Source organism: Dermacentor variabilis, chromosome 3 (assembly GCF_050947875.1).
Source record: "Dermacentor variabilis isolate Ectoservices chromosome 3, ASM5094787v1, whole genome shotgun sequence".
Classification (NCBI taxonomy): Eukaryota; Metazoa; Arthropoda; class Arachnida; order Ixodida; family Ixodidae; genus Dermacentor; species Dermacentor variabilis.
Genome location: NC_134570.1, coordinates 11,440,878 through 11,461,924, shown reverse-complemented (window position 1 = coordinate 11,461,924; position 21,047 = coordinate 11,440,878). Strand labels below are relative to the sequence as shown.

Genomic DNA, 21,047 nt, shown 5'->3' with positions numbered 1-21,047 from the left:
TGCACAGTCCCGGGCCGAAAGGGCGACTTTAGAATGGAAAATAAATCTTCGTTTATATTTAATTATAGTCGTTAATTTGTAAAACGAACTCTGTTTCTGCTGACCTGAAGAAAACCTGTATCGTTCTTGTGGCTATCTTTTATGCGAAGAGGAGTATCTGGAACTTAAAAAAAATTATCAGGTTTTACGTGTCGAAATCACGATCGGTTATGACGCACGGTGTAGTGAGGGACTCTGGAATAATTTGGACCGCCTGGGGTTCGTGCACCTCAATAAACAATCATGTAGTGTTGTTGTAGGTGACGATGCGAGTCACCTTACACCACAAGAACGAGTCGTTGATGTTTGTTTCCTGCACAATTACCTAAAGCAGTTGGGAATAGTCTGCTATAAGTAAGACTGTATTGCGTTTCACTTTGTTCATACGCCGGTCAGCTTACATTGTAGGAAAATTTGCTCATAACTTTCGGAGTCATAACTTCTCCCTTAAGAATCCATGTATCCAGCGGCTTAATTGGACGCTGGCTTTTACTCAAGTAAAACGGTATGTGCGTGGAGCAAGCTATGAGCATAAACATTAGTGGGTGCAGAATCATTATGTTACCAAAGTTAATTTAAGGGAAGGTTTGCACGAGTATAAAGATTTACGTATTTTCTATATTCTCTTACGCTTGCTACGCCACTTGGTGGTTCGTGAAAGTCGCTTTGACGAACATTTCAGTCAAGGTGTTCACATGATCCAGCAGCAAGTTGAGCAGATACACTAACAACTATTCTGCGATTTTTGCTCTACTGCAACTACCTAATTTGAATATATCAAATTTTGTATTGAGAGTAGGGATACCTGCATTGTATCATTATTATTTCCGAACGATACGCTCATTACCGTGTCAAGGTATATTGTCTTTGATTTAGATGCCCTCTCGTGCGTCCTGTTGTGCAATTACACGTTACTCTCGTGCCTGGCAACTTGTATTTTTAATCGTATTGCATCTGGTTACAATGACTGTAATCTGCGTGCGCAGAACGTAAGCAAACATTTGCCTGTGCTGAAAAGCTGAATGTGGTATCTCTGTTTCGTGCTTTCAGAGCCACTGTCGTGAAACTGTGAGCGTTGTGGTATCGCCGACTGAAAACATCTTCTTTACCGTTGGCCGAGACAGGGCCGTCTGCCGTTGGAACGTCTCTAGCCTTGTTTGGATGACGCCGGTCGAGGTGCGTGTAGCACTTCGATGTGACATGCCACATGGGTGCAGTTATCCTTTGGCTGTTTTCGATTGCTTATGATCACCTTGAAAGACACTGGGAGCTGGGGTTCCATCAAAAATACAATATATGTACACGTCGGGTGACTTATGTGGTACTTAACAGGTAATTCGGCACTGAACTGCAATAAGTAAGCCTGACATTGGGGATATTGAACTATCGCCGTTACATTCAACCAATTTTGAGAACGGCCTGGCAGGCAGGAAGCAGGGAGAATGCAGTGTCAACGGGAGACATGTTGGCCATATATTAGGTGGCGTTGGCCCTGCTTCGAGTATACCGAACAAAAAAACAATGTTTTCGCGATATATCGAACGTACGATACCATTCCCTTAACGTCACCTGCCTGGGAAGCTTGCTTTCTCTAAAGAGGAATGCCTACTCGCGAAGGCAGACGAACATGTCATTTCTTGTATAGCCATGGGAACAAAGAGCATTCTCTCTCTGATTTTGCGACCCTTTAAGTCGTCGCCAGGGCCAAGAGAGCAGTAGAAGCCAAAGGGTTCCTGGACTCAGGATCCTTCCCACCTCAGGATGATACTAGGCCTCGATCGGGACACTGTTCCGAACAATAAGCGTTTCTTTCTCTCTTCTCTCACCCTAGGTGCCGGGAATAAATCTTCAATTTTTATTTTTATCCCAAGTGCCGCAACTGCGGAGGAGCATGCCTACCGAGTATTTTTCGCAGGCGTCTTTTGTGCAAAGAATTAGTTGGATGGCACTGCAGAATTATTGAAGGCACAGCACTGACCTGCACAAAGTTGGTCGATGAATTTGCAGAGGTACGATATCGCGTACTTGCGAAACGTTTAAGTAGAAATAGCATCACCTATAATTTCATTCCCCGTATCCTTTCATGCCCACTTTGCTTTCACTTCGTGTAAGTGTTGTACTTATCGGCGTCAAATTTTGAGATTTAGGTATTGAACTTTCCCTCTATTTATTTTATATAGTCTCATTGTTAGTTTCTACACTTTCATTAACACAATTTTAGCACTTCACATTTAGATAAATAAAGTTAGTATGACTTAAATAGGTCTCAGTTTCGTCTGAAAGCGAAGCGTTGATAGTGATAGCAATGTATTAGACAACTACACGAAGTGAGGTTCGCATTTTATCGGCCATATGAATTGCTCTAAGCATTTCCTTATTAATTCAATTAACAAGCACAATGTGACGAGCACAAAGGCAAACGTGAACACATCTCACCCGACGACCACAACGCTGGTGTGATGAATGCCAGCCTCGGGCAGCAAACACTGCCTCACGCTTCAACGTGTGTCCGACACTTAAGCTTTCGCAAACTCCAACACTAGGTGCGCGGGAAGACAGCGCACTTTAAGCGACCAGATATCACGGCTCGCCAAACATTGCACCCACCGCAGACTACATCGAAGATACGTTGCGCGGCCCACGTATGCGTCTTGTACTTCGTTATAGCCAGGCAGAACGACGGACAGGCAGAAAGGCACAATAAACAGTCAGCGCTGTGTGTTGTCTAATTTACTTATCTGCGTGTCCGTCGTTCTGCCTGCGCTACAATAAAGTACAAGATGCCGTATAAACAAGCCTGCAGGGTCTGTTCTGAAAGTAGTAGGACTCATTTTTTTTAGATTTATTCATGAGAATAGTACAAACGATTAGAATTTTTTAAAGTAGCACCCTTCCGCAACTACACACTGCTGACAAAGAGTTTTCCAGTTTTCGTACGTCTCCAGGAACGCCTGGACCGGAATCCTGTTTAGCTCAAGATCCCTCGTCATGGCCTGTTGAACCGCCTCTATCGATCCGTGATGCTTCCCCTTGAGCGTCGTTTTTATTCTCGGGAATAGCTAAAAAGTCTGGCGGGGCCAAGGCGGGGGTTTTGGGGGGCTGAGGCAGCCTTGCCAACCTCGTGCTGGGCAAGATGCTCCACTACGCGGAACGCTGTGTGGCTCGGCGCGTTCTCATGATGCTGCTGCCAATTGTTGACGATGGCTGGGTGGGCACGAACAATGCGTTTTCGCAGTCTTTTGAGGACTTCCACATAAAAAACTGCATTAACTGTTTGTCAGGGTCGTACGAACAATTTGTGAATTACTCCATGTCAATCAAAAAAGCAAGTAAGCATAGACTTTTGCTCGGATTCGCTCATTTGTGCTTTTTTGGGGCTTGGGGAAGAAGGGGTGAGTCATTCTGAGGTCTGCCGCTTGCTCTCCGGGTCGTAATCAAACACCCACGTTTCGTCACCGGTCACTACATTGTCCAAAAAGTCGGGGTCCTCATTCACATGAAGAAGAAGATCCTGGCAGATCGCTTTCCGGTTGGCTTTTTGCTCCTCTGGCAACCACTCGCGGCACGAACTTTGCGCACACTTTCCTCATGGCTAAGTTTTCTGTCACGAGCTCAAAAACTTGCGTTTGAGGAATGCTCACTTCATCAGCAATCATTCTGATACTCATCCTACGATCACTGTTCAGTAAATTTTTCACTCGCGGCACATTTTTGTTGGTCGTGCTGGTCGAAGGGCGTCTGGAGTGGTCGTCGTCTTCCACTCTTTCCCTACCTTCTCAGAACAGCTTGTGCCACTCAAAAACACCTGATCTACCCATGGCAGCATCACTGTAGGCCTCCTCAATCATGTCGTGAGTATCTTTGCCCGTTTTACCAAGCATTACAAAAAAAAATTATCACGTATCGCTGATCCAGTAAGCGCTCCATGATTCTCCGTGACGAGGTGTTTCGACAGGGTTTCACAGTGCAAGCGGCCTGCTCTCTTCAATGGCCGAGAGACGACTGCCTATTTTTCCCGGCGTTCCTAATATCCCCCTTCACCGATCCTGTGTGCGCAAACCGGCTCTCGTCCACCCATTCGCCCAGCAAAAAACCAGTCCTACTACTTTCAGAACAGACCCTGTATGTAGCCATCCTCAACGCGTATGTGCTCAGCCGCGCAGACAGCCATGCGCAGCCACGGCCAACGCGAGCTCACCAGCCTTCCTCCGTTCCATCCTTAGCGTGAGATCACCTTCGCGTTTGATCACGCTTGGGTAGGCGCGAGGATGGCGCGGTTCAAACCACCATCTCTCTCGGCTCACGCTCACACGTTTTTTGTGCGATACCAGTGATATGTACACTCGAGGCGCATTTCTGCCGTCGCCGTGAAGATGCGTTTGCAGACCAAAGGCGATAAAATCATCGTCGCCGCCGTATGCTAAATGTACGAGTGAAAGCGTACGAGGGTGAGCCGGGGAACGCCGCTCAATCTCGTGTGTGCTGCGAGCGAGGAAGGCGGGCCTGAAGGGCGCCGTGCCTGTCGCGCGCGAGGCACGGGGATATGGCGAGAGAAAGGCGGGGGGGGGGGGGGGGGAGGGCAGGGGGCTTCTCCGGCGGCTGCTGATAACGGTGCGGCCGTGCTCTTCAAAACAACCTGCAATATTTGCAGAGTGCGCGTGGTGCTGGTAGCTTCGTATGCGCTGTGCTTTCGACGTTTCGTTTGTGTTGAAGCCAGAGATGCGCGAAGGTCAATTCAATCGCTGCTGCTGCCGCGATTCCTGGCTCCAGCATTTTGACAGGGAATTTCCGCGCTCGCATCGAGTGAGATGTGTTCATGTTTACGTGCGCGCGTGACACCATGCTTGTTAATTTAGTTAAAACAAGTTGCCGTACAAGTTGGTCTGAATCCATGATAGAATGTGTACGCGCGTCTGAATGAGGACGTAGAAAGAAACAGACAGACAGAGACAACGCTGTCTCTGTGCGTCTGTTTCTTTCTACGTCCTCGTTCAGTCGCGCTTACATATTATGTCATTGTGTGTTTAGTTAGTAAGCGAGTGTTTAAGAGTTTATACCACCGATAAAACTACTATCCTTACTTCGTATAGCTAGCTATCTACTAATTTGCTATCGCAATCGGGGCTTCGCCTTTCGGGCGAAACTGCGACTTTTTACTCACACGAACAGGAAACGGCGTGTGGAACTTATCGCACTTGCACTTCATGCAGAAACTCGCGCCAACGGTGACGGCGAGAATTCGCCTGGAAAGTCCATATAATTGCTACCACAATAAAATAAATGTGACGATGACACCTTAACTGAACTTTAGGTCAGGAAATTGGCCTCAGCAAGATATGAAATGAACATTAGAGATCCGTGGTGGTTGATTAGTACGACTAGAAACACGAAGGCGGCGGCAGTAGGTCGGATGAAATTGAGTTCTGGGGTCTTGCGTGCGAAGCCCTCGATCCGATTTTGAGCTGCGTCATATTGGGAGACTCCGCATTAATTTTGACTAGCTGCTCTTTTTTTTTACAACCTGCACATACAGACATAATCGCACGAGCATTTTCGCATTTCGCTGGCATCGAAATGCGGCCACGGCGGCAGGGAATCGAACCCTCGAGCTATCAGTGGTACGACACCGCACTCGCGAAGCCACCGCGGCAGATCAGGAAGTCGTACGGACAGATCGTGCGGTGCAAGCTTTATACGAACGCGAACACCCTAGCTGCACTCACTACATTGCTATACATGTGTTTCGGCTGGTGGCACCGTAGTAAGACCGAACTGACTTCGCCGAAGCGTGTAAATGCGAAGCCTTGTCGTGCAGTCCGAGTGCCTGTCCGCCTCGATGCACCCGCGGGGCTCTGCGCTGGCCGTGGGCTGCGCCAATGGACGCGTGTCGGTGCTGGCTGCCGACACAGGGGCGCTGCTGGCGACCTTCAGCGTGGCCAACAGCGCGCTCAACGCTCTCGCCTACTCGCCCGGTGAGCTTCTGCCGTCGTCGACTGTGTGCAGGGATTGAATCTGGTGCACTCATTTATTTGCATCGAATAATTAGAAAAAAGAAGAAATAAAGGAAACTACTCGTCACCGTCGCATCGACGTTTACCTCAAGAAAATGCAGCATATAGTTCGACCAGCTTGTGAAACAGTACACACAAAAAAATAATGAATAGCGATATATACGATGGAGGGGTTGCTTATCGCCATGTAGTTTCACTATCTGTGGCGCTCATTGTGAGGTTTCTCTTACTGATAATATCGCGTACTTAATTCCAAGAACTGCTAGTATGTAGTTGGCACAGCGCACATAAGGTGAAGAAGAAAAGAGCTCTCTACAAATTTAGAGGTCTGCTTAAAAGTAAGAAAATACATTTTTTAAAGGTTTGACGCAGGAATTGTTTGATTTCTTGTCAAGATAAGATAAGCCCTGAATGAGGTAAATATAAAAGACTGGTTAACTAGGGCTCTTCGTTGCTTGTTTCTATTTTCTTGAAATCCAGGCATAATTAGACGTACTTTTTTGTTTTTATTTCATTCCTAAAATTCGAATTTTTGGGTGAATATTTTTCAGATGAACTTTCACCTGCTTTCTTCAGTCGAGATAATTTTTTGTGTAAAAAAAAAACAAAGTTTTTGAGCATCAATTTATCAAATGCACAACGACGTATGATGATGTCACTACGCAGGATCTAATGGCGTTTTTCACTGGTCGATCTGGAGCAGCCGCCGAAATCCTCGAGCTATCGCTCGGTTTTCACAAATCCGAATAGGCCAGCAGAGCGCAAGAACACTCCGCGGGGGATCACACAGGAAGTCTGCGTGCGCGTCACACAAACCGGTTCCGGAAACCATGTCCGACTTCCGCTCTTTACGTTTGCACGGCAACCAAACTCGCCGTCCCCCGTGCGTAATTTGACCGCGGCAGTCGGAGAATTCCGTAATTTTCATGTCGCGCACCCAAGGATTGCGCATGGACAACGTGAATAGAAGGCTTCGTACAGCACCTGCGTCACCTCGTAATCGCTGTCGTCCGAGCTCTCATCGCTAAACGCGAGCTCTGCAGCAGCACCGAACGCAGCCATTTTGCGAAGCAACCAACCGTGTACCGATTTCGCTTGAAGACGGAAGCGACGCGAGCTATTTCCGCCCGAATCCGCGCCTCGGCGGCGGAGCAAGTGAGAGCGATCCGGCGCGGTGCGAGTTGATCCGAAAGGACCAGCGGAACGCGCGAACCCGCTCCAGGTCAACCAGTGAAATTCAGATTCGTTGCCGCGGAGCAAGAAATCCTGCTCCGAATTGGCCAGTGAAAAACGCCATAAGAAAGCGCATTTGGTACACGAATACAAAGAGTGTGAGGCATTATTCGTAATATCTCGCAGGTACAGTGATCTAATGAATATTACATAAGAAATGACCATACTGCGGTTGCGCATTACCGTCAGCTCACCGGATGAGCCGCAGTGAATTCATTGAATTCATCACCGAGTCTTCCAGGAACCCCGGGCCAGGGCGCCCCCGCAGCTCGCTGTGTGTGCCTTACAACCCTCCGCACCGACACAGCTTTTGTTGCAGCGGTAGGCAAAGCGGATGCAAATAAAAAAAAATGTCTAAAGACTGCTAGGGCGACAGGCTGACGTTGACGTGCCAGGTTAGTGCCTGCATCGGAACGCATGAAATCTCCCAGTGACGCTCCCTCTTGTCGTCCGCGTTAAATTTGCCTTCACTGATCCTTTGTTGTTAACCAGGAAAAAAAATTAATTGTGTACTTCTGCTTTCTTTATACCGTGAACGCCGGACTCTACATACAGAAAACCTATCAAAAGATGAATACATATTTATGGTATATGGCGATTACTTTGTAAAGTGACGCTAGTAGGCACGTTCTGAACTTTTTCTGTCAATGGCACCGTGGATATCTTGTAATACATTGCATCTTCTTTTTAAACGTGAGTTGCATCACTAGTTCATTATCATATATTCACCCAGAGCGAATAAAATGCGTAAAAGTACGGTGTTCGGAAGAAAAACTATTCATGCAAGAAAGAAATGTTACAAGCAACACAAACAGATGGGGCCCAAGGTGCGACAATGTGTCGGCACAGCTGAGAAATTTAAGAGAATGCTTCATCTTTAAAAAGATGCACCACGATCCGCACATCCACCACCTGTGACGTCAGGCCGATATTTTATTGAGCCTGAAAGACACAGCGAAGGTCCCAGGCACAGTTCACGCTGATGATGCGCCGCAGGCGATGAAGAAGAAAGGCACATTTAGCATGATGACAATGTGCAGAAGAGGAATAAGTGCAGAATAAATGCACACACATTGCATATAGGTCTGAGAGAAAATGGCCATTACTTGTTACACATTACACATTCTGAGTTCTTTCTTTTAGTTGATGTTATTTGAGGAGGAAGCTATATCGAATGTACCAAGGAAGGATAGCAGCACCCGTTAAGCCCGTCTGCCTCGACGTGGTTTACCTCCCACATCTTATGATAAAGGTGAATATAACTGAGTGTAATAATTATTGGCAGCGTTGCTCAGCGTTAGCTGCCGGGCACTTTCAACTGTCAAGCTGTCATCAGTGGCACACATAGGTTGCAGTAACGCTTATTTACGCCCACGTAAAGCTATACATGTTGGTTACTTTCACGCAACGGCTTAGAGTAAGCGCTCACGGTCGATGTGTGATAAGTCGTCAAGTGTCTGAAATTACGAGTAGGTGAACGAAAGGACACGCGGTGCACAGTGTATTTCAATTGTATTTTCCAGATGGCATGTCGATGGCAGTTGGGGCGAACGACGGCTTCATTCACATACTCTTAGTGCAAGACCAAGGACAGACGAATCAAAAAGGCGAAGTCATCAGGGTATGTAATTTCGTTTCCTATCGGCATATCTTTGTCTCACTTAGATTTAGCTTTCTACTAAAGCGCCTTGGACAGAGACATAGGAAGTGCGGACACCGTCACATAATTTATAATCAGATATCCTCACTTTATGGATTATAGCCTCTAGTATCCGTATTTTTCTTACAGGTTGTTCTCTCACAACGCTTCTGCCATGCTGACATTCTGCTTCATCTTCTTGTTATTGCTATCGCTAGTTTACCATACCATTGCACATTACTCATTGCCTCGAGCTGGTGCCTATATATATTACCTTGACACAAGAACGCTGTAAATGCAAGGAAGCTATTGTTGGCATTTTGCACACACTCGAAAATGGAAAGCTTATTGCAATAAAAATTATACGGACATTCCAGGCGCATTTCCTCCGCCGTTGTGGTCGTCGCCTTGAGGTTCCGTGCAAAGTCCAAATGCGATAAGATCACTGCCGCGCGCCGTGTGCTGTCGGTGGGAAAGCGTGCGAGACGGGCGGTGGCACGATGCGGCGCCGTCGTCCCGCGCACGCAAGCGCACTCTAGTACTTTTGACTGCACTGAAGTCGAAAAGGCTGGGCTTTAGCTTAACAATATACTGCCACGCACTGCAACGTACTGCTGACGCCCACCGGCTCCTTGGTCTTCACTGGTGACTTCAACGTGCATCACCAGCTATGCGCAACCACCAAGATTAGCTTCAGATAGCTGAATGACGGCAGCCTAACGTATCGGCGGATTACTTGCTTGGACTTCTAGGCGCTTTGCTGCGTGCACACACAGCGCGCCCTCTATCCCGCTTTCTGTTCCCCCTTTCCGTTCCCTTAGTGTAGGGTAGCGAACCGGACGCTCGTCTGGCTGACCTCTCCGCCTCTCTCCCCCTGCTCTTCTACTCGCATCGCGCGGCCGAGCGTGCCCTATTGCTGTAATCTGCAGTGGCTTCGAAGGCTACCCGAGGTATACGCGACCCGCGCTGAAGCGATAGGCAGCATGGAGGTGAATTTCCTCGCCGCTGCTGCCCCTCTCCATCACGCCTGCGTGGTGAAAGCGAGTGTCTGCGGTGCCTGTGCGTGCGTGACACTGTGCTTGTTAATTCAGTTAGTAAGCGAATGTTTATAGCATTACATGCAGCTGATAAAACTGCTAACCTTCTTGCGTATATCTGTCTAACAATTTACGATCGCAATCAATGCTTCGCCTTTCGGGTGACACTGCTACTTCTTTAGTGATGCATGCTTTCCAGCACTCTGTCCGTGTTCAGTAGGTGGGTAAAAAGCCCTATTTATTTATTTATTTATTTATTTATTTATTTATTTATTTATTTATTACCAATGCTAAAAACGCGATGCTCAAAGCCGTGAAAAGACACGGCGCAATAATAACTTCATCCAACCTTTTCCCCTCGTGGATTGCTTTCGGTAAGAATAACTCATGAGACATGTTTTGCATATCCTTTAGTTTTTATTCGTGTGATCAAGGAGTAAGGAAAGATTATCGTGTATGTTACGATTAATACTGGTTCCATTTATTAGGTCCCCTTGCGAAAGAATTTGGTATACACCATCCTGTCTTGGTATTTCGGAAGGGTCGAACGACAGAGAAACAAGGCTGCATCATCAGTGTCTATGCGTCGGGTGTATATGTATTCGCTCGTATTCGCTCGTTGAGAGCGATATATGTTTGTACGTCCTGTTTACGTGACCGTTTCATCAAGGTTCAGTGCGATATGTTTACTGTGCGCGATATGTTTTAGTTTCTCAGTTTCGTGGTGTTGATGATAAGTGGGTAGAGTTTGTGATGACTACGGCTTTCAACGCAGGGCCGAGACTCAATCGTGAACATCGACTGGTCAGCGGACAGTCGCTTGCTACAAGTCATCACGACTGACGGCCAGTATCAAGAACTTCTTTGCTGTAAGCACATTAACCAAATTGCTCATATGTGTCCGTATTGTTTGTTGTACGTTTTCAGCTCAAACGCGAAATTCATCAAAACAGCATTCCTTGCTGGTGAAGCAGCGCACTGACACGGACACAGTGAAGACACACAAGAAAAGACGACACTCGCTACACTCGCAACTATTTTGTTTCAGAAAACATACATCATATTTATATACCTGCGCACCCTCAGGCGTCAAAGATAATCAAGACAAGATTAAAGGCATTAAAAAAAAATTTGCCCCCGCATACTCAGCGTCAGAGATATGGCACCTGTCTATCATGGTGTGCAATCCTATCGTATTTGTTGCGCCCGTAACAAACATTGTTATTGCAATTTTTTTTCTTTTTTCTTCCTTTAGTGTACTTCCAAAAAGGCAACCTCACCATGGCTTAGATGTACAGATGGCTGACTGATACAACCCTCTCCCCGCTTGTGAATGCCTTGATTATCTTTGACGCCTTAGGGTGCGCAGGTATATAAACATCAAGCATGTGTTCTGAAATAAAATAGTTGCGAGTGCAGCGAGTGTCTTGCGTGTCTTCGCTGTGTCCGTGTCAGTGCGCTGCTTCACCAGCAAGGTATGGTGATTAATCACCAACTAGATCAACTTTCCACATTACTGATCATCAAATCAGCTACTCCGCACAGAATATTCGGCACTGCTGGGCACTTGAACATCTCGCAGTCAATTTACAGGGGACAAAAAGGCGTCTTGTGATGGCCGATAGTGTTTGCGCGAAGCGGGATGCCTGAAGAAACTCATTTCACGAATCTTGAATTTCGTTTGTTTATTCAGAAAACGTTTACCTGCGCTTTAGCATGTAGGCCATCGCGACTTGTTAAAGTGCTTCGCACACCATTACCACATAAATTATTTATAATAACTGGGGACGATGAGCGAAACGTGAACAAGGTGAATGCAGGAGCCAACGTTTCGACAAGTGGACTTGTCTTCTTCAAGGCGGGGAACAAGGCAGCACAATGCATTTTGGTAGTCCTAGGATCCTGCATCGCTCGCTTTCCAGTGCTATATATTCCGGAGTTCCGTCATATTCCGGAGTTCCGTTCCGTCAGTTACATAGGTTCCGTCATGTAGGTAGGTTCTGTCATAAATCGTCAAAAGGGAAAGTAAACTTCAAACTCAGGGCATGTACACAAGCAGATAGAATATCCTAAATAAATGTTTATTCAGTTTCAGTTTATTCAGGTTGGTCAGTGGTGTACATTCATAATGTAATATGCAGGAGGAGGTTCCAGGGCGTAAGTTGGAGCTTTATTTATTCTTAAATTTCTTTTTCTCTAAGAGTGCAAATCTTCATGTATTTTTTTGATAATTATATTCCTTATTGCGCGAATTTCACTGTGTATTTTTGTGCCTATTTTCTTGTTTTCATGACTTAACGAATGCTGTCACTTTTCTGCCTTGTATTGTTGGGATGTAGGGCCAGACAAGGCTGCGTTTATATCGCAGCTTTTTTGCCGCATTCCACACCACACATTGTATCTTTGCCTCATGTATGAATATAAAAAAACGTAAACATTGAAACACTGTGGTGAAATAAACTCCAAACTCCAAACTCCAAAGCTGCATGGAAACCTCCTATCCGTAAAAGAAAGGCGTAGTACATATAGAAAAGCAGCAACGAAAGAAATACAGAGTAGACACTGAGATTGGAAGTGTGCGTAGCTATATAAAAATACCAACAGAAAGCTGCGAACTAAATATGGAATATGTGAATGATTAGGCAACTCGTAAAACTGGATAAAGTAAAGGCTACACTAAAAAGCATGAATATGGCAAAAGCAGGTCGAATATAATGCACCATATATGAGAAGTAGCCGTCTAACAGAAAAGAAAATAATACCTGTGTTAAAGCACTAGCGATGGAGACAACTTAATATCTAACGGTAGGTTATTTCAAAAGTAAAATGCTGAAACGTATGCAGTGTGTTTTTCATAATTAGTTTCTATCATCCATAAAAGGAAATTGTTATGGGCAGTGTATCTAGTTGGATTTGTGCTAACGAGACATGGGGGCTTGCAGAAAATATTTATGAGAAGAGATGGTCGTTAGTTGCCTTAAACAAGGTAATCGCAATATTACATTTTACGAGTTTGACAATTGGCTGTCATCTATGTTTATAAAGCAGCACAATATCAGTACTGCGGAATGCGCGAAAGGTTAGCATTCTGATAGCTTGGTTTTGTTGTAGCGGAATTATGTGCGACAGGTTCCCCCATGGTGTTATATAGTAACCAATGTGGCTTTCAGTAAATGTGTAGGAAAACGTAAGCAAAGCCGATGCAGCTAAGTACGATCGGGTCTTCAGTAATATTCTGATACCAGGGACTAACTTGCGAATTGAATTAGTAATATGTTTGCTTATTTGAAGTTCGAGTCTAATATTACTCGAAGAAATGAGCCCTCAGAAACAGTATGAACAGTATGGTGCATTCATTCATTCATTCATTCATTCATATTTTCTTAAAGACCCCCGAGGGGGTATTACATCAGGGGTGGAGAAAAGTCTCTTTTCCCGTTGTGTTGAGGGACGAGGTCCCTGTGATGTAGCTCCGCGTGGGCGAGGGAGAAGACAGGAAACATTGAACAAGTACGACGAACTGTATTCACAACCGAGCTATTTACATTTACGGAGAGCGCGAAGAGCACGCCCTCTTCCTTCTGCACCTAGCTGGGTGTTAGAGCTCAGGACGCTGTTAGGACGCGCGTAGTTCGGAGCCTCGCCGTTCTACCACTGCGTGGTTGAAGCCAAGACTGCCCATGAGTCCTCCGCACTGCGGTTATGAAGGCAGTTTAGAAAAAAAGAAGAGAAAGCGGTGTAGCCCGGCACGGATGGCGCCGTGTTCTCTTGCTGCTAGCGCTTGCCGTGGAACTGCACCCCCTCCCCTCTCTTCGCTCGCGGCTTTCGCATTCCGGTGCACCACTGTCGATGCCCCGCCTCACCCCATAGTCGCCAGCAGGGGCAAAGGCAGTTGCACTCAGTTTCGCTGTCCGTTCTTTTTCCAGCACGACAAGGGAAGGAAAAGGCTCAGCGCCCGGCGACAAGCCATGTACCGGGTTGACCTGTGAAAAGCGAGAGCCGGGTCATTCATTTCAGTTAGCCAGTCCTTTCTGAGGCAGCACAATTGGTCACTGCTGTCAATAATTCTCGGCCCTACAATGACGCATGCCGAAATGACGCATGCTCGGCCTTACAGATGGATTTGTGCAGAAGACGTAATTGTCGCGATGATCTATAGTGCAAGGGGATTTATTACACTTTGCATGAGGCTTGATGGGGAGGTGATAGTGAGGGCAGGAGAAGGCCGTTCCAGTTTTTTGCTGCTCAGGCAAGATGTGAAGCAGAATATACTTTAGAATGGGTGCGTGGCCAAGTAACCTGTAGTACAGGACCAGTGTGATGAAATATGTGAGCTGCAGGGATGATGTAAGGCGCGCGATTAAGTGGGGAGTGAAAGAAATTATTAAAGAGACACAGTGTTGCAAAGCACCAATGAAAATAAGATGGTGATAAGCTGCACTGGACTTTCAGGGATGAAACGCTGATGTCACACGAATTCGAAGCATGATTGAATCTTGCCGCATAAATTTCAACGGATTGGAGAATGTTTGTGGTAAATGATGGAGAATTTTGACTGGAATGAAACAATGCGAATGACGAGTTAGAAGTGTTATTATCGAGAGAATTACGTCGGCACCAGAGTAATATGTCCTCTCAATCTTTGTTTAATTTTGTATTCAAAGCATCGATAGACCAGTCGGTAGCAAGGATTATGGTGTATAGTCTGTTTACAAGAAAGGTTCAGTTTCAGTAAGGCAGGTAGGGAGGTCACTAACACAAAGTCAGAATAATAGATGGCCATGTATTGAACTTCGATGCTCTCATTTATTATTTGTAATGAATTCAAAGAGCGTTGGAATAATGTAGGCGGCTTGCTGCCTGTTAGATAAATAGGTTTTAATGAGTGATAAGGCAGTACCGTCAATATGCACATAACTTGTGGCTGCATAATGTGGCTGATCGAATCAGTTATCTTAGAAAAGTCAATGAAAACGATCCATCCAATATATTTGCCTTTGTCAATAGCGCTTTTATGTTTACAGTAAAAGAAAGCATTGCAAGGTCAGTGGAATATCCCTTTTGGAAACCGAATTAATTATGGGATAAAATGTTAAATTTAGAGAAGTATTTCTTAAGGTGCTTCTTAATGCATTTTTCTTTTATTTTACCAAAGATTAGCAGTATTTCTATTGGACGGTAATTTGAAACACTACTGCGGTGGCCGCTTTTAAATACCGGAATAATTTTAGGCGCCCGCTTAAGTCGCGTCCAGAACATTCCAACATTAAACATTAAATTTACTATCTGAGACAGAGGCATGGCAATGTGATGAGGTACTAGTTTTACATTTACTGAATGAATATTATCGAGACCGGGGCTGGATGCCATCAAATGATATACTTTATGAATAAGTTCATCGGACCCAGATAGAAAAAAATGAAGTGACTGTAAAAAAAACGCTGTAGAAACTGTTTGAGAATGAACTTAAAAGAGCTCTTGGAGCAAATGAGTTCGTTAAATGCGGTAGCAATTTCTTGTGGTTTATTATATATGACTCCAGACGATCTTAGTTCCTTTACAGGTGAATTCAGAGTGTTTCTATTTAGAAATGAGTTAGTAATTTTCATTCTTTCTCTTAGTCATTACCAAAGTCAAAGATTTTTGACTCGTAATATTTCCGCTTGGTATCCTTAAGTAACCAGTAAGTATGTTAGAGTAAAGATTTTAGCGAGCTTTAAGTCCAATATTAAAAGGTAGCTGTTTGATTTTCCTGTAAAGGTTGTCTTTTTACGAATGCTCTTCGAAAGACCGTTAGTTAACCAGGCAATGTTTGAGGCCGGAATATTTTTTCTGCATTTCACTATGCAAGTGAAACCGACTATAAATTTTTGCATTGAGGAAGCAAATACACCAAATCGACAATGCGGGAATGAACTCTTCCTTGTTAATTGTTTTTCAATAGAGAGAGATAGTGATAAATAAAAAGCCGGGAGATTAACCAGGACAGAGCCCGGTTGGCTACCCTACACTGGGGAAAGGAGAGGGAGAGATTAAGAGAAGAAGAGAAAGTCCACTGTAGATATCCACGATGCGGTAAAGTTTTCTGTTCTGTATCCACTGACGGTCACTCAGACCGGATCACAGACGGTCGCTCAATACGGTTGCTTTGAAATATCGTAGGAGCGCTTTTGTGGCCGTCTGTAGCTGTTATATTCGAGGCAACGATCCCAACATCTTGTTCAAGGTGAACGGTTTTCTATCTAACTGACTTCGAGCTGTGTAGAGGTCATGTCTTTCATTTTCAAAATATTGGTACAAACACAGAAATGTTCTATAATCTCCTCGACACCACAGACATTACACCCAGCGCTTTCAGCCATTCTAACCAAACACGTATATGCATTGGCGAATGCGACGCCCAAGCGTAAGCGGCACAGCATTGTTTCCTCATTTCGCAGAAGTCCTAGTAACAGCCGCAGTTGCATAGATGGGTTGAGGGAATGCATTCAATGTTGGGTGAATTCAGGTGTGCGCCACTTCTCCAATGTCATACAGTGTTAGGCTGCGTCCGTCCTCGATAAAGGTACAGAAACAAGCTTTGCTCCTTCGTGTGCTTTCCTAGCAGCTTCGTCAGCGAGTTCGTCGCCGGAGATACCACAATGGCCCGGCAGCCACTAAAACTAGACGTCGTGGCCTCTCGCGATCATATGATGGTGCGTTTCTCGTATCTCGGACACGAATTGTTCACGGGACCCGCGACGAACAGATGACAGAAGACATTGTAAGGCCGCCTTCGAATCGCAGGATATTGTCCACCGATTAGCTGGCTGGTTGTTAATATAATCAACGTCACCTCGGAGGGCAACAATCTCCGAACTGGTCGATATTGTCACGTGAGTAATCTTGTATCTGATGCTTATTGACCGTGATGGTATAACACTGGACTGGTAGAGTTGGTCTTAGCGGAAGAGCCATCCGTATATATGCGGACTCGGTCAAAGTAGAAAGTGTGCAAACAATCCAGAGCTGCTTGCTTCAAGGCCGAGATAGGCAGGTCAATCTTCTTTCTTACCCCTGGAACGGAAAGGCACACTTGAGGTTGTTTTAACCATCACAAAGCGGAGGTTGAACGTGCTGAGGGCGTAAGATTCAGGGTAGTGAGGCACCATGAATGCTGACCCCGTTGGCGAATGACGCCTGTAGTCGTCGTTATGAAAGACAGGAAAGAGAGCCCGATTACATCCTTGAAACGGGACGAACATCAGCCCTAAGCGTGTGAATGGTAACATAAGTCGTCATTGGATTGTCTTGAACTATTATAACAGTTTCTGTTGTTGAGGCGTTCCGCGGAAGGCCGAAGCAAGCACGTAGTGCCTGTGCTTGCACGCCCTGAAGTTCTCGAAGATTTGACTTGCATGTTTTAGCAATCACGGGAGAGCTATTTCGTAGGAATCCGATAAAAAGTTCTTTTTACAACTGTAACGTGGAGCCCACTGACAATCCCCATGTTTTGCCGGCGATGGATTTGAAGACATGAACAATAGATGTGAGCTTCTTCTTCAAGTGGGCAACCTGAGGGCTGCAAGATAGGTCTCGGTCAACAATGACACACAAAAACCAGTGATTTCTTTTGTAGGAAATAGGCTGGCCATGGATGTATACTGGATAACCAGACGTCGCTTCTCTTGTAAAAGTGACTAACGCACATTTTTCTCTCGAGATGGTAGGCTTTGTCTGCAAAGATAGCTAGATGCCTGTGTTGTTGCTTTCTGTAGACTCGCACGAACCTGCGGGCGAGTGACCGCCGATGCCCAGATGCAGATGTCGTCGGCGTAGATTGAGACACTCACTGTTACCGGTAGGGATTCGGCTAGCGCCAGAAGCACGAGGTTGAAAGGATAGGGTTTAGAACACCGCCTTGGGGAACACCTTGGCATGCGTAGTGGCCTGTAGTCGGACCATATTTCGTACGTACAAACAAGGATCTTTGTGTCAAGTAGTTTCGGATCCATCGAATTACTCGCCCTCGTAGTTCAGTTGTCAAAAGTGCATCTAGGATGGCTCGATGGGCAACGTTGTCGTATGGGCCTTTCACGTCCAGAAAGAGGGCTACTGACAATCGCTTCGAATATTTTTTCTGCTGGGCAGGTGACACTGGATTAATGACACTGTCAATCGATGAACAGCCTCGTTGAAGTCCCGCCATAGAGTCAGAGTAAATTTTGTGAAGTTCAATGTACTATTCAATGCGAATGAGGATAATACGTTCCATGAGCTTCTCGACACCGCTGGCGAGTGCTATAGACAGATATGATGCCAGTTCCAGCGGTGGCCTTCCTGCTTTTAGCAGCGGCACCAGGTGGCTGCGTTTCCATTACTGTGGAAGAACGCAATCTTGCCATGAAATATTAAAAAAGGTTGAGAAGTTCTCGTCGTGCTTGTCGACCTAGGTGTCATAAAGCAGTACACGTTATTCCATGTGGCCCTGGTGAAGACGAATATTTAAAGAGCGCCATAACAGTTTCTAACTCTTCCACAGAGAACGGAGCATCCATACATGTATCTGGATGACCGGGAATGTCGCCCAAAATTATGTCAGGGACTGAAACTGTCCCGTCGGCGACTTTCGCGCAAAATTCCTCTACAGCGTCTTTCTTATGGCGGTTTTGATATGGAGCAAAGACTTAAAAAGGGTACCGTTGCTGGGGACATGAGCAAAGGCCCCGTAGGGTACGCTGCACACGGGACAGTGGCTTGCGGGAGTTCAGTGACTCGCAAAAGCATTTCCATCACTGATGCGCTAGTTTATTCATTTGGCGCGGTATCTTATTTTGCATGAATCGAGCTATTCTGAGGTCAGTTGACTTCGTGCGCTTGTACCTCATTTCAGCTCGGCGGTGTAGTGCACTAAGCCTTTCTAATTCAATATCATACTCGGTACGCTTTGAAGAATATGTGAAGTAACGTGAACAATCTTGCATTGCGACTGCAATTATGTCTTCTAACCTGGGGCCGTATTCTGTAGCGGTTCGCTATGGAACCGGTTGGGTCGGGCTGTTGCTATTGGTCGGCGCTTCGTTGTCGTCATCCCTGGTGGGCGGAACGACAAATTTTGTTGACGTCACACAGGTTGCCAATCATCTGGAAAGCAACCGGTTCCCTACTACGAGAGGAACCGCGGAGAAGTGGTTCGCTCGAGGGTCGTGCGCGGTGGCGAGCATGATGTCGAGGGTTGCTAGGACAACCGCGGCTGCCGGCTAATCTCGCGCCAGCTGACGAGCCGGCACCTAGACGAGACGAGACAGAGACGGCAATGGCGGCTCGTTTGGTTGTGATGCTGGCGAGCGCCGAAAGACAACGACACGACGAGAGGCAACGACGCGACGCGTTCGGCATGGCCGAAGAAGCGTTTCGAAGGCATTTTAGGCTGTCCAAAGACATAGTGCGACGTCTTTGCGATGAGCTAGCTGGAAGAGCATCTTGGACCTCAAAGATTTCGTGGTGTCGGCACTACGATGAAAGTGCTGTGCGCGCGGCGGTTTTTTGCCACCGGGAGCTTTCCAGTGCGTTGGGAATGAAGAAGCGATTGCACTGTCGCAGCCTTCGGTCAGCCGGATCATTACAGCCGTCGCCAAGGCCATTACGGTTGTGGGCCAAGAAAAAGGATGGGTTAGATTCCCATCCACGGCGCAACAGAAAGCCGCCGTCAGCTGCTGGCCCAACACACACGACGCCTTTGCTAGGTAGGGGTGCTCCTCGATAAATAAAACGAGTATTTCGCGCTGCCTCGCTGAAACATGAGGACCCAGCCGCCTGTTTTTTGGACGACATCGTTTCGGTTTCGGCACGCGAACAAGTCCAAAACGTAAACAAAGCGAGGCAAGTTGTTTGCATAACGTATGGCACACCACCTATCGACTAAATAAGAAAACAACACAAATAAAATTACAACTCCCAGTAGCCGTCTGCGCCGCAAGCTCACATTTATTACTGAAAATTATATTTGCAAGTGTTCTATACAAACCAATGTTTTTTATCAAACCAGCAACATCCTTCAATTGCTATACCGTCCCCCAAGTACAAACAAAAATGATGACGTGATCTTCCGGCAGACCGCCGCTCGTTGATTGGTTCCCCTCATGCCGCCCCGTTCCACTCTTTCTCCGAATGACGTAATCCAGACGTAACAGCCAGACCGAACCGGTTCCAAAGCGAACCGCTACAGAATACGGCCCCTGTATGCGGTATGTTTCTTGCATGTGGCTTTTACAAGATGTTCAAAGGCTGACCAGTCAATTTGGTGAGATAGAACCAGTAATAAGGCTTCTAGTCCATTGATTCTCACATAGGTCAGAAAATGATCACTTCCATGGGCTTCAATATCAGTGAACCACTGCACGCTTGAAGTCAGGCACCGTTACACCAGTGTCAAGTCAAGGCAGCTGGTGTACGTCGTTCCTCGGAGAAATGTCGGGCTTCCATCATTTAGAACACATAGGTTGTGGCCTTATGCAAAGGATCTGAGTGACCTGCCCCTTGAATTTATCATCGAGCTTCCCCGTAACTCGAGGTGACCGTTTAGTCCCCTGTTATTATCCAAACTTGGAGTCGCAAACATAATATCTTTTAGTCTTTTGCAATCAAACTGACTTGTTGGGGAAAGGTAGACGCCAATAAGTGTAAGAGAGAGCCTCTTCTTTTTCACATCAACACATACGTATTGGTTACCGTCATGTGGCGGTAAGGTTTGGGCAATATAAGTGGGGTCCTAGCGAATGTAAACCAGAACCTTGTTACTTTGGACATACGCAGTTGAAACGAAAGGTTTATATCCCGACTGTCTTATGGTGGCTGGTAGGTTCGGCTCACAGATGACGAGTAAGGAAAGTGGTTTTCATACGCGAACAACAGGAAATCCGAAATACGTGACCTCAGGCCTCTCGCATTCCAATGGAAAATGTAGGCACTTGCGACATCATCCCGGAACGATTGCTGTTGTTGTCGAAGCGCCATGGTTCTGGTGTAGAAGCTCTCAAGTACTGTAATCTCGAAGGATTGCGAGAACCGGATTGATGGTGTGCTGCACTTCCAACGCACTTCGAGCTG

The 21,047-nt window shown here is 46.1% G+C and overlaps 1 protein-coding gene and 1 long non-coding RNA gene across 2 annotated transcripts in view; one reads left to right on the top strand and one right to left on the bottom strand.

Moving 5' to 3' along the window:
* The window catches only part of LOC142575138 (echinoderm microtubule-associated protein-like CG42247), a 338,361-nt gene that overhangs the window by 264,408 nt on the left and 52,906 nt on the right, over window positions 1–21,047 (top strand). Inside the window, exons 15-18 of the mRNA XM_075684173.1 lie at window positions 1,090–1,215; window positions 5,855–6,011; window positions 8,807–8,904; window positions 10,735–10,828. Coding sequence (XP_075540288.1) covers window positions 1,090–1,215; window positions 5,855–6,011; window positions 8,807–8,904; window positions 10,735–10,828 — 475 coding nt within the window. The remainder of the gene's footprint in view (window positions 1–1,089; window positions 1,216–5,854; window positions 6,012–8,806; window positions 8,905–10,734; window positions 10,829–21,047) is intronic.
* Window positions 13,666–21,047, bottom strand: part of LOC142575139 (uncharacterized) — a 60,421-nt gene continuing 53,039 nt past the window's right edge. Inside the window, exon 3 of the long non-coding RNA XR_012826590.1 lies at window positions 13,666–13,942. This is a non-coding gene — a long non-coding RNA (uncharacterized LOC142575139). The remainder of the gene's footprint in view (window positions 13,943–21,047) is intronic.